The sequence below is a fragment of the Nuphar pumila genome, chromosome 6 (genome assembly GCF_984573655.1).
Source record: "Nuphar pumila chromosome 6, dmNupPumi1.hap1.1, whole genome shotgun sequence".
Taxonomy (NCBI): Eukaryota; Viridiplantae; Streptophyta; class Magnoliopsida; order Nymphaeales; family Nymphaeaceae; genus Nuphar; species Nuphar pumila.
In genome coordinates, this window is record NC_143254.1 from 14,616,695 (window position 1) to 14,632,214 (window position 15,520).

The 15,520-nt window shown below is 37.5% G+C and overlaps 1 protein-coding gene across 1 annotated transcript in view; it reads right to left on the bottom strand.

Moving 5' to 3' along the window:
• The window catches only part of LOC149834057 (protein PHOTOPERIOD-INDEPENDENT EARLY FLOWERING 1-like), a 75,389-nt gene that overhangs the window by 11,643 nt on the left and 48,226 nt on the right, over window positions 1-15,520 (bottom strand). Inside the window, exons 18-19 of the mRNA XM_090009273.1 lie at window positions 7,426-7,488; window positions 4,281-7,356 (exon numbers count right to left, since the gene is read on the bottom strand). Of these exons, the coding sequence (XP_089865399.1) occupies window positions 4,281-7,356; window positions 7,426-7,488 (3,139 nt within the window). The remainder of the gene's footprint in view (window positions 1-4,280; window positions 7,357-7,425; window positions 7,489-15,520) is intronic.

Consider the following 15,520-nt stretch of genomic DNA (forward strand, 5'->3'; position numbering starts at 1 on the left):
ATAACCCCAAAGCTTCTTCCCTTTGAGATTATTCTCCATTGTCGATGCCCACATCATATAGTTCTTTCCATTGAGTTTGAAAGAAAGATCAATCTTTGTCTCCATGATGTTGCCAAGAAGTGAGAAGATGTCCACCAAAATAAGAGATACACGAACCACACCTTTCCTTCAAGAATCAAGTGGCTCTGATACCATGTAATGAGATATTGCGGAAATATAAAGAGTGCATACAAGCACATACAACAATGAATAAAAGAGAAAATATCACAAGTCCACGAAGGGACAATACAAGCACAAGCCTTTAAGAAGGCAACAATATACAAAGCCTCTTATTGAAAAGAGAGAGGAGCTCTCAAGATGAGAATACACAAGGGGATCACCCCTATTTATACAAGAGAAGGAGGAGGAAAAAGGAGGGCCAAAGGGCCTCAAAAGGAGAGCCAAAAGGGGGCTCCCATAGAGTCGTTGGGAGCCCCCAACGGTCACATTTGTGACCGTTGGGGGCTCCAACGACTTCTATGTTGGAGCCCCTTTAGGTCCTCAAAAATAATAAAAAAGAAATGAAAAAAATAAAAAGAAAAAATAGTTGTTTTCTAAAACAACTGTGAAATTACAAAAATACCCCTATCGGGTATTGAAGTAATAAACAGAATATATATATATATATATATATATATATATATATATATATATATATATATATATATATAATAGGTACATTTTAACACAGTGAACACAATAAGAAAAAGAGAGACAATAATGTGCCTATGAGAAACAAAACAGAAAGGAGAAAATGCCAAAGATTCAGATAGGAATTTAAGCTTTGGTGTGCACAAAAAATTACTCATTTTAATTGATGGTGTTTTACAAGATAAAGTTGTTGCAATATGTAAAATAAGTGATATGGTTATTGGGTCAACATTTTTTTTTGTTACAGGGGTTAACAATTTGTTTAGAGGACATATATAATGTTGTTAATTTTTCAACACCTCAAGTATGGGTTAATAAAATAACAAACAGAATTTAGGATTTGATTGAAGAAGCAACAAGTTTAAGAAAATGAAAGCACATTTACAGGTGGACACTGAAATTGACATATACAAAATGCAAAAGATGGATATGGTTTTGGAGACAAGAATGAAAAAGAAGGAAACATTTTTACTTTACAATCACATTTAATTTTGTAAGAGGAAATACAAACTTCGAAAAAAAGAAGACCAAGAGTGAACTAATTTGGCACAAACAAATTACTTTATATGAAGATGAAGAGATAGACAATGTGAGAATCATAAGCACATACTAAGAGAATGTATCATCACAAACAAAGACTAGTAGGTTAGATGCGTGTATAAAAAGTTAGAAATAAAGAGAACTATAAGAATTAGATGATAGAGCATTAAGGATAATGCAAAAAAAAACAAAAGAAATGCTATTAAAACAAAGGAATTTAGGTTGCAGGTAGGTTCTGATTAAATCTGAAAGAAAATGACATACTGCATGAAGGAAGTTGCAAAACTATTTATTTAATTAAAAATACAGCTCATATACATAAATAAATAAACAAACAAATGTATATATATAAGTGTAACAATTATGCTGACAAAAACATAGGCAGATAGCGGGCTTAACTCAAACCAACGGAGGCTTGGGTTCTTCAAGACAAGTTGTTGATGATCACATGCATCTATAATGCAAAGAACTTACATATAGAGGGTATTTTGGTAATTTTTATACATAGCACAAATAATATAAAGTTTTAATGATGGACACCCCATGCTAGTTTCAATTTCTATTGCATCTATGTCCAACCCTAATTCCTTTGACAAATGTCACATGTTCTCTTCCATTCTGGTGGAGGAGTTGCTCAAACATGATCCACTGCCAACACAGAAACTAGGATACTTACCTGCAACTTAATTGGCCCAGGCTAAAGGGTCCAGGGCTTTAGGAAATTGGAAATTAACAAGTTCAGAAAATTCTAACCTGTGATAAAAATTAAGGTGCAATTGTCTCCTAAAGTTCATGGTTTTTTTTAGGATATATATAATAAAGACACCTTGCATTCCCAAAATGCAAGCAATACATCTGTTATTTTTGCATTTAATATAGGGAACTGACACAGCATTCCAAAGTCATTTAGGCAGAAAAATTTAGCATGTCAATATCCTATGGGTGATGGACCAGGGTTACCGGAAGCGCGCTTCACATTAATAAGAAGTGTGCTTCCCCATTAACGGGAAACATGCTTCCCATTAATAGGGAAGCTCGCTTCCTGATATTGGGAATTCCTTTTTTTAAGGGTTTGGACAGTTTTACCCCCTTATTAAACTTTTTTTCCAAAAAAATGTGTTTTATAAGAGGGCAAAATGGTCATTTCCAATTTTTTTGTGAAAAAAAAACAAATCGCATAGGGTTTGTGTTTCTTTCGAAAAACAACTCTCTCTCTCTCTCTCTCTCTCTCTCTCTCTCTCTCTCTCTCTCTCTCTCTCAGTGATCTCCACTGACGTTCAGGCCTCCAACGACCTCCAAGTCTCCGCCTTCGGCGTTGGCGATGGGCATTCACAGGTACCTCTCTCTGCCTCTACTCTTTGACCCTCTACTCTTTGACTCTCCCTCTCTCTCTCTCTCTCCCCCCTTTCTCTCCTCGTCTCTCGCTCTCTTTGTCTCTCCCTCTCTCGTGTACTTGAGCGTGCAGCGTGAGTGCCTCGTGAGACAACCGATCCCATGTCACCTTGGCGATGGCTAGCGCCTGTGATGCCCGACTCACCTCACTCTTCACTTCTACCAACCTCTTCTCGGTTGTGCTCCACGTGTCGCTCTGCTCCCTCACCACGCCCTCACTCTCCTCCAACATCACCTTGTGCCCCGACAGTTGCTTCCTCCTTCAAGCCAACTCTACTCCTCCTGCACCCGAACATCATCTTGTCTGCACATGAAGCCTCTTTTGTTGGCTCTCATAGCTCAGGCAAGCAACATGATGTAATATTTAAGATTATTTGATTCATTTCTTGAAAAAGGTATGCTTCTCAATCAAATTTATTAGTTTTCTTGATGTATTATTTATTAAATGCTTGCAACATGAAGCATTTGTTAAATAGTTGCAACAAGAATATGAACTATGAATTTTTCTTGATGTATTATTTATTAAATGCTTGCAACAGGGTGCATTTGTTAAATTATTGCTACTTGCATCTGGAATATGAATTATGATTTTTTCTTGATGTATTATTTATTAAATACTTGCAACAAGATGCATTCATTAAATGATTGCAACAAGAATATGAATTATGAATTTTTATTGATGTATTATTTATTAAATACATATATAATTTAGTTTTGAGATTAATAAATCAACTTTAATGTTATATATTTGTGTTTTATTTTGTCAGTGATAACATAAATCTTATATTTTGGTAAATTAGAAAAAATATAATATATTTTTGCTTCTCTTTTGATTCCTATTCGCTTCTCACTCGAATCCTAGGTCGCTTTCTTCTTTGTTTCTCCTTCGAATCCTGGTTCGCTTCCGATTAGATTCCTAGGTCGTTTCTCGTTCGCTTCTCTTCTCGCTTCCGAGACGATTCCCGGTTCGCTTCTAAGTCATTCTGTGCTTCCCGCTTCCTAAAATTTTAAAAGTGCCCTGCTTCCTGAATCACTTCCTGCTCCCGCTTCCTCGAATGGCAACTCTGCAATGGACATTAAGGACAGTCTTTCCATATACAAACAAGAACAAATGTCATTAATATATTGAAACAACATAATTGGTAGGTCAAGATGGAATCTAGACAAACCCATTTGTTGAATCCACATGCAGAACCTGTCTATAGGATACTAAATTACATGAACCGCTTGAAAGTCAAAGTGTATTAAATAATAGTGATCAACATTTTATTTTATTTTTCCTTGATGAAAACAAGTTTACCAACCAATCAAGGTACGATCTAGATGAAGATACCCTAGAGTTAGATAAACACACATGCAAAGAAAACTAGCGTGGAATTCAACTTTACAGCAAAATTGATGAAAATTTGTATCTATTCGCAAATGACAAAAAAAAACAGGTGGACTCACGCATCAGGCATAACATTATAACAGGCAGTTATAGTGGAAATCATGACAGGAGCATCAACAAATACATAAATCTATAACTAAAAATGTGAACCTCCTACATGGTGATTCAATAAGCATGCATTTTAATCATGTCAGCACATGCATAAAAGCAAAAACATGTTATTTAAGAAAGAAGATGCATTGAGATTACAGTTCTAGAAGGTACTTACGCTCATATACAAGGGGTTCATCATCATCATCAACTTCAGCTTCTAGATCTTCCTTGAATTTCTCAATCATTTCCATATCCCACTCTGTTTCCATGAAACTGGCTTGAGAATCTGCAGCAGATTTGTCAATTATAGGATCCCAAAGATCCAGAAACCGCATTGCATATCTGTCAATTGGGCGTAGCTGATTCTCAAAAGATGAAGAAGCTTGTCCAGATGCTGCTGCAGCAGCTGCCATCTGCTTAACATCAGCCAACATGTCAACATCGTCATCTCCACCTGCTAAAATAAGAGCTCTGTCTTCCTTTAGATAGCTTTCATCTACAGGAGTACCACTGTCTACTTTGACTGCAGTGGAGATACTCTGGATCTCAGGAATTTTCTCATCAAACTTTAAATCCTCCTCATTTACAAGTTCATCATCTTCTAGCTTTCCAACTGCTTCTTCACTAAATTCCTGATTATCCACAGCCTCCTCTTCTTCAACTTTTTTCAAGGCCATGTAGTCTGCTTCATCCTCCACATGTTTCAAGGCAGCTTCTACATCTGCATTTGATAAAACATCATGTTTTCCATCAACAGTAACTGCCCTATGCCCAGAGAACAATTCCATGGGGTCAAGCTTTTTAAAGAACTCTGTGTTATAAGCACCACTCTGTATGACCAGATCATCAAGAGCACGCTTCTGATTTGCTTTCTTCAAGATATTTTCCTCAATCGTGCTCACACTAACAAGCCGATAAATATGCACTTCCCGTGTTTGTCCAATTCTGTGACACCTATCTTGTGCCTGTTGATCCATTGCAGGGTTCCAGTCACTGTCATAGAAAATGACAGTATCTGCTCCAACCAAGTTGATCCCAACACCTCCACTTCTGGTAGATAATATGAAAAGAAAAAATTTTGGATTGGTGTTAAACCGCTGCATCAGCGTTTGTCTCTCCTCTGGCTGAGTAGAACCATCCAGGCGCATATATGTATAGCCATACAGGTTGATGAATGCTTCTAGGATATCAAGCATTTTTGTCATCTGAGTGAATATGAGTGCCCTGTGACCTTCTGATTTCAAACGTCTTAGCAAGATTGCTAATTCCTGAAGTTTGCCACAGTCAAATTGTATAAGTCGCTTATCAGGAAAATAGACCTGTCTTCGCACAATGGCAGGTCTAATAGATGACAGGAGTGGACCGAGAACTGATGTACATTGTTCCTTGCAGATTGGTTCGAGGAGCAGAGAAAATCCCTTCTTGCTACACCAACAGATAGGGGAAGGTGCCCGAGCAGCTGGAATTGCAAACATAAAACATTCAACCAGCTCAAGAATCCTCCTGAAAAGGTCTAGTGGTGACAAAATAATTTCTGCCAGTTTTGATGAGAAGCTCATATAGCAAGACGGATTTCTAGCCTGTTGATGAATGTCATAAACAGGATGTCTTACAGTGACCAGCTCCCTAAGATTTGTTCCATACAAAGGCTTCTTTTGGCATCGCAATGAATTCCACCAAGCAATAGATGCAGCCCTTTCTTGAGCCTGTTTTATCCTTTCCTCAGAAAGAGCTCTTCGAATGTCTTCAAAAATGTTAGTTCCATGAGTTCTTTTCTTATGTTCACAGCCCAAGGGTGAGCACTCTATCTTGGGGAGAGTTTCACAATCAGTAACTTCTTTAATCAAACAGGGTGGTGTAGCAATTGCTTCTAGTTCTTCTTTCTCCCAAGAAGTCATACTGTAATCAAGATGAGTAAAGAGCATTGACAACCCCATGAGGTCAACTTTAGAAAATGGGCCAGAGCAAAGTAACCCACAGACAGAAGAACTCAGCTGTGTGTCAATGCCAACCATGTCAAATGAACTAATGATTGGACGACCTTCAAAAAGATCAGGATGATTGCACACTTTCCGGAGCTGCATTATGACACTAATCATTCCAAAAAAATTTGCACTAGCCAATGTTGCTTGAGTTTCTGAGCTGGCAATAAAATCTTCATATAAGTTTCGTTGCCTTCTTGATAATCTGCAGTATATTACATGCTCATACTTCTTTGGAAGTTGCTTTTCCACATCTCTTTTTAATCTTCGCAATATAAAAGGGCGCAGGACATTATGTAAACGATCAACAACTTCTTTATTAACTTTCTCTTGGCCCTCCACCATTACATTAATGGGGTTGCTAAACCAATCTTTGAATTCTTGATGAGACTGAAATATATGTGGCATCAAAAAATGCATCAAAGACCATAACTCCATAAGGTCATTCTGAACGGGAGTTCCAGTCAACAGAATCCTTCGTTTGGAATTGAAGTTCAGTAGAGTTTGCCATCTTTGAGATTTCCAATTCTTTATCAAATGAGCTTCATCAAGAATCAAGTACTTCCACTTCTTCCGCTTAAAAGCTTTTGCATCCTGTATCACCAGTCTGTAAGTTGTAATGCATATATGGAAGGAATTTACTTTCATCCAACCCTGCCTTTTAAATTTCCGCTCTTTTGCAGATCCAAAGTAGGTCAGAATTTTAAAAGCAGGGCACCACTTCAGAAATTCTGTTTCCCAGTTAAGCATAACACTGGTAGGTACCACTATAAGATGGGGTCCCCATATTCCTTTCTCACATGCAAGGTGTGCTAGAAGAGCAATCGTCATTATTGTCTTGCCCAAGCCCATTTCATCAGCTAAAATTCCATTAAGCCGCTTCTCATACATAGTAACAAGCCAGTCAAGCCCGATATGTTGGTATTCACGGAGAGGGTGTTTAAGAAGGAAAGGAAACTTTGTACGTACTTTTGTCGTTGAGAATGTGTTTCCAGTTGGTTGAGCTGATCTTGCAGCAGCAGCTGCATCTGCAATTATATTTTCACTCTCTCGTCCTTCAGATTTCTTGTCAAACTTGTCATCCATTTCTCTGATTAGAGAATGTTCCTCATTGAGAAGATCAACTTCATGCCTAACTGCATCAGAACTAACTGGGTTCTCCTGGTTGCAGAAATCCGATTCAACACCAGAACTAGCTGAGGAATGGAGTTTCTCCTCACACGAAGCAAAATCAGTTCCAGCTGACCCATCTTCATCAGTGTCGCTTTCCTAATAAAAGCAGCCAGCTTTACAAAAGTTACACAATCGAATATCATCAGAAAAAATCAAACAAAATACCTTATTATAACGTGCAAGTAGCTCTTCTATAGGCATTTCACTCTCCTTCTCCAGTAACATGATCTGTAAATGACAAATTAAATTATAAGCAAAAAGAAAAAGGAACATAATAAAAAGAAATTGCTTTAAGAAAAAGTACCGTCAACCTGCAGTAATATATGTCTACATACAGTGAAGAATGAAATATGAACACTAGAGCAATAATAAATGCAACTGACAATGCTACTCATCACTGAAAATAATACAATCATGTTTCGAGTTACATATACACCTAAAGCAGGTACATGGCACACTTATCAATTATATCATTGCAATATCTGCTTGATATTATAACATCAATAGCTGGAGACTAATACCTATATATAATGTGACTCTTGGGAATGTATTGTAATGGGATAACTTGAGAGATTACTTGTTCTCTATAAGTTTTTTTTGTACAGTAGAGAAAAACTTGTTCATGGATAGAACAAGAAGTGCGTACTTTAGTGTAGGCGACCAGGAGCCATGAATAAGGGCTAATGGAAAAAAACATATACATAATGGAAAAAAACATATAAGTATGGCGGTACAAAGCCGGACCTCAATAAGCTCAGACCAAGATAGGCTGATATTGGCTGCTCATTAGAGAGCAAAAAGTACATTGGTGAAGATCTTCCTCATATAGTGTGCTTAAGTCCAGAAGTCAAGATGTCTAGAATTCCTTTCTAACAAAGTTGTCCAACAAAAAGCACCATCTTCACATCAATGCCCATCTCTCATCCTTCCTTCTTATCCGTAAGATCAGAATGAATGATCTCAAGATACGAGTGAGATCATCCATGACAACCAAGTTAGGCCACAACCACTTGAGAAGCAGATGAAAGCGCACACACACCACAAACTGGAGCCAAGTGAAACTATTTTGTGTATTGCATTTTTTTTTTAAACACTAGCAGTAGATATGGGTAATGAGGCTCCCTTATTATTCTAACCGCTGTATTTCACCAAGAACTTTTTGTCTTGCTTCTTTTGTACTAATCAAATCTATTAAAGGACACAATTTTACTCTTCATATATAAGAGTGGATCCATTCGCTTCAGCTTTAATCTCTCCTCTAACTGTGCTAATATGGCACTCTGATCAGGTGGATTTCTAGTCCACAACACTCAATCTACTCCACAGATCTGTAATTTATACTGAGGACCACTGTCAGCATTAGCTTCAGCATATTTTGCTTGGGGTGCTGAAGAGCATTAAATGATAGGTCATTCTCCAACGGAACTATCTGTATTAATGGTTAATATTTGGTGCTATTTGTAATGAAAAGAGGCGGAAGCACCAATAGAGCAAAAGGTCACTCTTTAAGAGTGACTACTAGAGCCAAGAACACAAACACCAAATGTGCACACACACAACTCACAAATATAGAAAATGACTTAAAGTCATAAGTTTGAAGAAAGGAAGAGAAGGGTGTAAAAACCCATACATTTAAGAGGGGAACACCTCCTCTACTTATAGAGGAGGAGGGCACAAGAAGGGACCACAAGGGGGCTCCCTTGTAGTCGTTGGGAGCCCCCAACGGTCAGAAATCTGACCGTTGGGGCCCCAACGACTACAAGAGTGGGGTCCCTTGTGGTTCAAACAAAAGACAAAAAAAGAAAAAGAAAAAAAGGAAAAAGAAAAAGTAAAAAATATAAAAAGTACATTTTGCTGTTTTACAAGAATACCCCTATCGGGTATTACACTAAAGTGAATATGTATATATATATATATATATATATATATATATATATATATATTTTAACACGCCCCCTCAAACTTTACGGGGAGAAGACCGAAAGTTTGCTAAGGAGGAACATAAATCGTGGAGTTTGGAGCGTTTTGGTGAAGAAGTCAGCTAGTTGATACTCTGAAGTAACATATGGTAATGAGATAGTCCCTCTGAGGTATTCGTCTCGAACATAATGGCAATCCATTTCGATATGCTTTGTCCACTCATGAAAGGTGTGATTGCTGGCAATGTATATCGCACTTTTGTTATCACAGCAGAGCTTGGTAGGAGTGGAAATGAGGACGCCCATGTCAGCAAGGAGACTTCTGAGCCATACGATTTCCATAGTTGTCATTGCCATAGCCCGATACTCAGCTTCAGTAGATGATAAGGAGACCTTCTGCTGCTGCTTGCATCTCCACGAGATGAGAGATTCACCTAAAAAAATACAAAGACCCGTAATTGAGATACGATCATTGGGATTTCCTCCCCAATCAGCATCAGTAAAAGCAGTCAATTCAAGAGATGAGAAAGAGGATAAGAAGAGTCCCTTGGAGATGGTATTTTTGATATATCGCACAATTCTCATTACGACCGCCATATGAACCGTGGTAGGTGCGTGCTGGAACTGGCTCGCTGCATGAACCGCATGAGCTATGTCAGGACGAGTGATGGATAGATAGGTGAGGGATCCAATTAATTGACGGTAGGGAGTTGGATCTTCAAGAAGAACACCATCTTCAAGTCTTAGTTTCGCATTGATAACTTCAGGAGTCTCAACTTTCTTTTCATCAGATATTCCTGATTTGGTACAAATTTCAGCAGCTAACTTCATTTGAGATAAGATGTATCCACGTTCGAAATAAGCTACTTCAATTCCTAAAAAATATCGCAAATAACCAAGGTCAGACATATCAAAGGTATCTTTTAGCATAGACTTAACATCATTTACTCCCTTTTTGTCATTCCCAGTGATGATCATATCATCAACATACAGCAGAAGCATGATAATGGAGTCACCTGTCCTTTTAACAAAGAGAGCAGTGTCAGTATAGCAAGAAGAAAAACCTAAATTGATTAATACATTACTAAACCTGTCATACCAAGCTTTAGGAGCTTGCTTAAGTCCATATAAAGCCTTTTTTAATTTCAAAATTTTTCCATTTAAATTCATACCTGGAGGTGGTTCCATATAAACTTCTTCATTTAGATTGTCATTCAAGAAGGCATTTTTAACATCAAGTTGAAAGATAGGCCATTTTTTAACAGAAGCTATAGCAATAAGGGCTCGAACACTAGTCATTCGAGCAACTGGGGCAAAAGTTTCATCATAGTCTACCCCATACTCTTGGGCATATCCTTTGGCAACCAACCTAGCCTTATATCTTTCTAATGAACCATCACTCTTAGTTTTTACTTTAAACACCCATCTACATCCAATGGGTTTCTTGCCATTGAGAGGATCAATGATTTCCCAAGTTTGCGCCCTTTTAAGGGCATTAAGTTCAAGTTCCATAGCTTCATTCCAATGAGCATATTGTTTGGCATCATTGTAATGAGATGGTTCGTGAAAGGAGTGAAGAGCAAGAAGACATGCTCGATAATTAGGAGAAAAAGAGTCATAAGAAACAAATCTATTTGGTATCTTGGGAATGCGATTTGATCTTCTTTGAGAGGTTTCTTCTATCGACTCACTTTGAGAAAATCTTTCAAGAGCACATGGAGGATTTCTTTCATTCCTTCTAGAGTAGACTTGTATTTGTCTAGACGCATTTTCTTCTAAGTTTTGATCATTATTTGGATGTTCAACAAGATCTTCACTAAGAGATTCACTAGGATCAACATAATCATCTATGATGTTTTCTTGAGGTAACAAATCAAATAAAAAGGAATAGTCAATATCCTCATTTGGTTGATGCGAAAAACCACTTTCTTCTTCGAGGAATGTGACATCTTTTGAGATATAAAGTTTATTCTTAAGAATGTCAAAACATCGATATCCTTTTTGTTTTTCGCAATATCCTAAGAAAATACATTCAATAGCCCTAGGAGAAAGTTTATCATTTTTGCGAGTTAAAACAAAACATTTACATCAAAAAATTCTTAATCTTTTATAGTCGGGAGACATGTAAAGTTTTTCAAAAGGAGAAAGATTTTTCAAAGAGGATGAAGGGATTCTATTGATGAGATATGTTGAGGTTAGAACCGCTTCGGCCCAAAAGGATTTTGAGATATTTTTTGAAATCAATAATGTTCTTGTAGTTTCTATTATGTGCCTATGCTTTCTTTCCGCAAGACCACCATTTTGTTGCAGAGTGTTGGGACAAGAACGTTGATGACAAATTCCATTTTCTTTTAAGTAATTTTGAAAATCATTGGACATATATTCACCTCCCGAATCGGACCTAAGAATAGATAAATTTCCCAAAAATTGATTTTTAACCATTGCATGAAATTCTTTAAAGAAGGAGAAGACTTCGGATTTGCGACTTAGGAAGTATATCCATGTAAATCTAGTGAAGTCATCAATAAAGACCACATAATACGAAAAACCTCTTTTAGACAAAATTGGGGAAGGTCCCCACACATCGGAATGAACAAGTTCAAATGGCTGAGTGGTAAAGTAACTCCTTTGAGGAAACGGAATAGCTTTAGATTTCCCAAAAATGCAATCTTTACAAGTCATGTGATTGTCTTTACAAGTATTGTTCAAAAAAGGGAAAAGAGACATTTTTACAAAATTTGGATGACCAAGTCTCTCATGCCAAATTCCAATACTTTTGTCTTTAACAAGATTGCAAGATGACTTAGATGGAAGCGTCAAAAAATCCATAAAATAGAGATCACCCCTTCTATGGCCTTGCCCAATCAGCTTCCCTGACTGGAGATCCTGCACGGTGCAATCTTTAGGTGAGAAAGAGACTTGGCATCCATGGTCGGTGATTTGAGAAACGGAAAAGAGATTTAAATTAATTTTTGGGACGACTCTTACTTTGGGAACAAAAAAGTTTTGAGATTTTTTGAAGTCAAGAGTTCCAATACTTTCAATTTTTAATGACGTTCCATCGGCCGTTGAAACATAGGAAGACATGGGTTCGGGAAAAACATTTGAAAGAGAGGTTTTATGAGATGTCATATGAAAAGAAGCACCAGAGAGTCTAGTATCCACATACTTGGAGGTGATGAAGAGTAGGCGATGGCGGCTCCGGATGTTGAAGGAGAAGACTTGAGAAGATGTTGGAGAACTTCGGAGATATGATTGAGAGTTTCTTTGATATCTCCTTCTTTGGTACTTTCTTCCTTCTTTGGAGAGCTTTCTCCAACCGCGGCAACCTTACCTTTAAGCTTAGGACAAACCGGTCTAATGTGCCCCGGTTCATTACAATAGTGGCATATAATTCCCTTTCTAGGCTCATTACTATTTTTGTTAAAGTGGGGAGGTCTATAAGCTTTAACATTCGATCCGGGCCTATTAACGGCCAAAACTTCATCACTCCTAATGCTCAAGCCAAGTCGAGTTTCTTCTTGACATATCTCGGCAAGGGCATCTTCAATAGGTAGGGCTTTGCTTCTATGGAGAAGAGATGCCCTTGTTCAAATTCCGGGCGAAGTCCATGAAGGAATTGGAAAAAGTGCTCCTTTTCAATTTGTTCCCTCCTAAGTTCAATATCTTGTGGAGCAACCCATTTGGGTTCAAGAAGGGCAAGCTCATCCCAAAGAGGGGTTAGAGAGCTAAAATAGTCCCGAACACTCATATCCATTTGTTTGGTGGAACGAATTTTTTCTTGACAAAAAAATTGCCGAGCAAGATCCTTTTGGGTATACATACCCTTAAGAAAAAACCAAGCCTCATTGGCCCTTCTAAATTTGGCAATATTGGCACAATTTTTAAGGTCTACATTGTTCATAAACCATGCCAAAATTTTGGCATGGTTACTTTCCCAATCCTCAATTTTGGATTGATGTTCATTAATGGCTTTGATGCGCTCATCGCCATCTAAAGCCTTTTCAACTTCATTTTCAATTTTGGTAAGAACAAGAGAGGGTTCGGGAGTAGTTCCCATAACAAAGCCCCAAAGTTTCTTACCTCTTAGATGATTTTCCATAGCGGAGGCTCACATGAGATAGTTGGACCCATTTAGCTTGAAAGAAAGCTCCACTTTAGAGTCACGTTCCATCGGCACCAAATATTCTTCCTTTCTTCAAAACTTTGAGAGGCACGCGTTCCAAGATGACAAAGAAAAAGCCCAATCACCAACCGAGCTCTGATACCATGTAATGAAAAGAGGCGGAAGCACCAATAGAGCAAAAGGTCACTCTTTAAGAGTGACTACTAGAGCCAAGAACACAAACACCAAATGTGCACACACACAACTCACAAATATAGAAAATGACTTAAAGTCATAAGTTTGAAGAAAGGAAGAGAAGGGTGTAAAAACCCATACATTTAAGAGGGGAACACCTCCTCTACTTATAGAGGAGGAGGGCACAAGAAGGGACCACAAGGGGGCTCCCTTGTAGTCGTTGGGAGCCCCAACGGTCAGAAATCTGACCGTTGGGGCCCCAACGACTACAAGAGTGGGCCCCCTTGTGGTTCAAACAAAAGACAAAAAAAGAAAAAGAAAAAAAGGAAAAAAGGAAAAAGAAAAAGAAAAAGTAAAAAATATAAAAAGTACATTTTTCTGTTTTACAAGAATACCCCTATCGAGTATTTCACTAAAGTGAATATGTATATATATACATATATGTATATATATACGAATGTATATATATAAGTATATGTATATATATATATTTTAACACTATTGAATGTAATGAAATGGATTGAATCCAATAAACATGCAAGAACACACTTTCAATCAAGTAGCATACTTGATTGAATCATCAAACCAGCCACAGAAGGGTCTAATAAATTTGTTATTGCATAGAGACACTCAAAAATGAGTTGAAAGAATACAAGGCCAAAAGGGCCTATTTATAATACAATGAGAAGGCCCAGGGGGCAGCCCCATGTAGCCGTTGGGGCTGCACCTAACGGTCACATGGGGCAGCTCCAACAGCCACATGGAGCTGTCCCTTTCATGACAAAAGTCAAAAAAGCAAAAAAAGAAATAAAAATACTAGAAAAGAAAATACAAAAAGAAATAAAATATCAGCCCCTAATGGGCTGATGCCTATTTAATGAAAAGACCAAAATACCCCTGATGCGTATTTCGGTTTATATATATATATATATATATATATATATATATATATATATATATATATATATATATATATATATATATATATATATATATATATATATAGCTTAACATATCTTAACCCCCCCCCCTCAAACTCATGGTGGGACAACCGAGAGTTAGTCCAGTAAGAACTGAAATCGAGGTGACGGAAACACTTTAGCAAAGAAGTCCGCTAGTTGGTATTCTAAGAGAACGTAAGGCAATGTGATGGTCTTCTTCAGAAATTCTTCACGGACATAGTGGCAATCCATTTCAATATGTTTTGTCCTCTCATGAAATATATGATTGCTTGCAATGTAAATTGCGCTCTTGTTGTCACAACATAGTTTGGAAGGTTCTACAATGTGAACTCCCATGTTCTCTAATAGTTGTCGCAACCATACTAACTCTGATATGGTTGTTGTCATGGTATGATACTTAGCTTCAGTGAAAAAAAGTGACACCTTCTGATGCTTCTTGCATCGCCATGAAATTAAGGAATCACCTACAAACACACATAAACCAGTTGTTAAGCGTCTATCATTTACCTCCCCTCTCCAATAAGAATTAGAATATGCAATGACTTCTAACGAGGAAGAGGATGATAAAAATAATCCATGATTGATGAATTTCTTAATATATCTAACAATTTTCACTACAACACTCATATGCACTGTAGTGGGAGCAAATTGAAATTGACTAACAGAATGAATAACATGCGATATATCAGGACAAGTAATAGAAAGATAAGACAAAGCTCCAATCATTTGTCTGTAGGGAGCTGGATCTTGTAGAGACTCGGCATCATCTTTCTTCATTTTGGCATTTATGACCTCCAAAGTATCAACCCGTTTTTCATCCGAGAGTCTTGATCGTTTAATGATCTCTGCTGCATACTTAGTCTGTGACAAAAAATAACCACGAGGTGAGTAGGCAACTTTTATTCTAAGAAAATACCGCAAAAAACCAAGATCTGTCATATCAAAGTTAGCTTTAAGCACATATTTGATATGATTAACTCTCTGTGTATCACCTCCTGTGATTATCATGGCATCAACGTAAAGTAGTAAGATCACCATCCCTGCATTGGAAGACTTAACAAATAACACAGTGTCAGTAA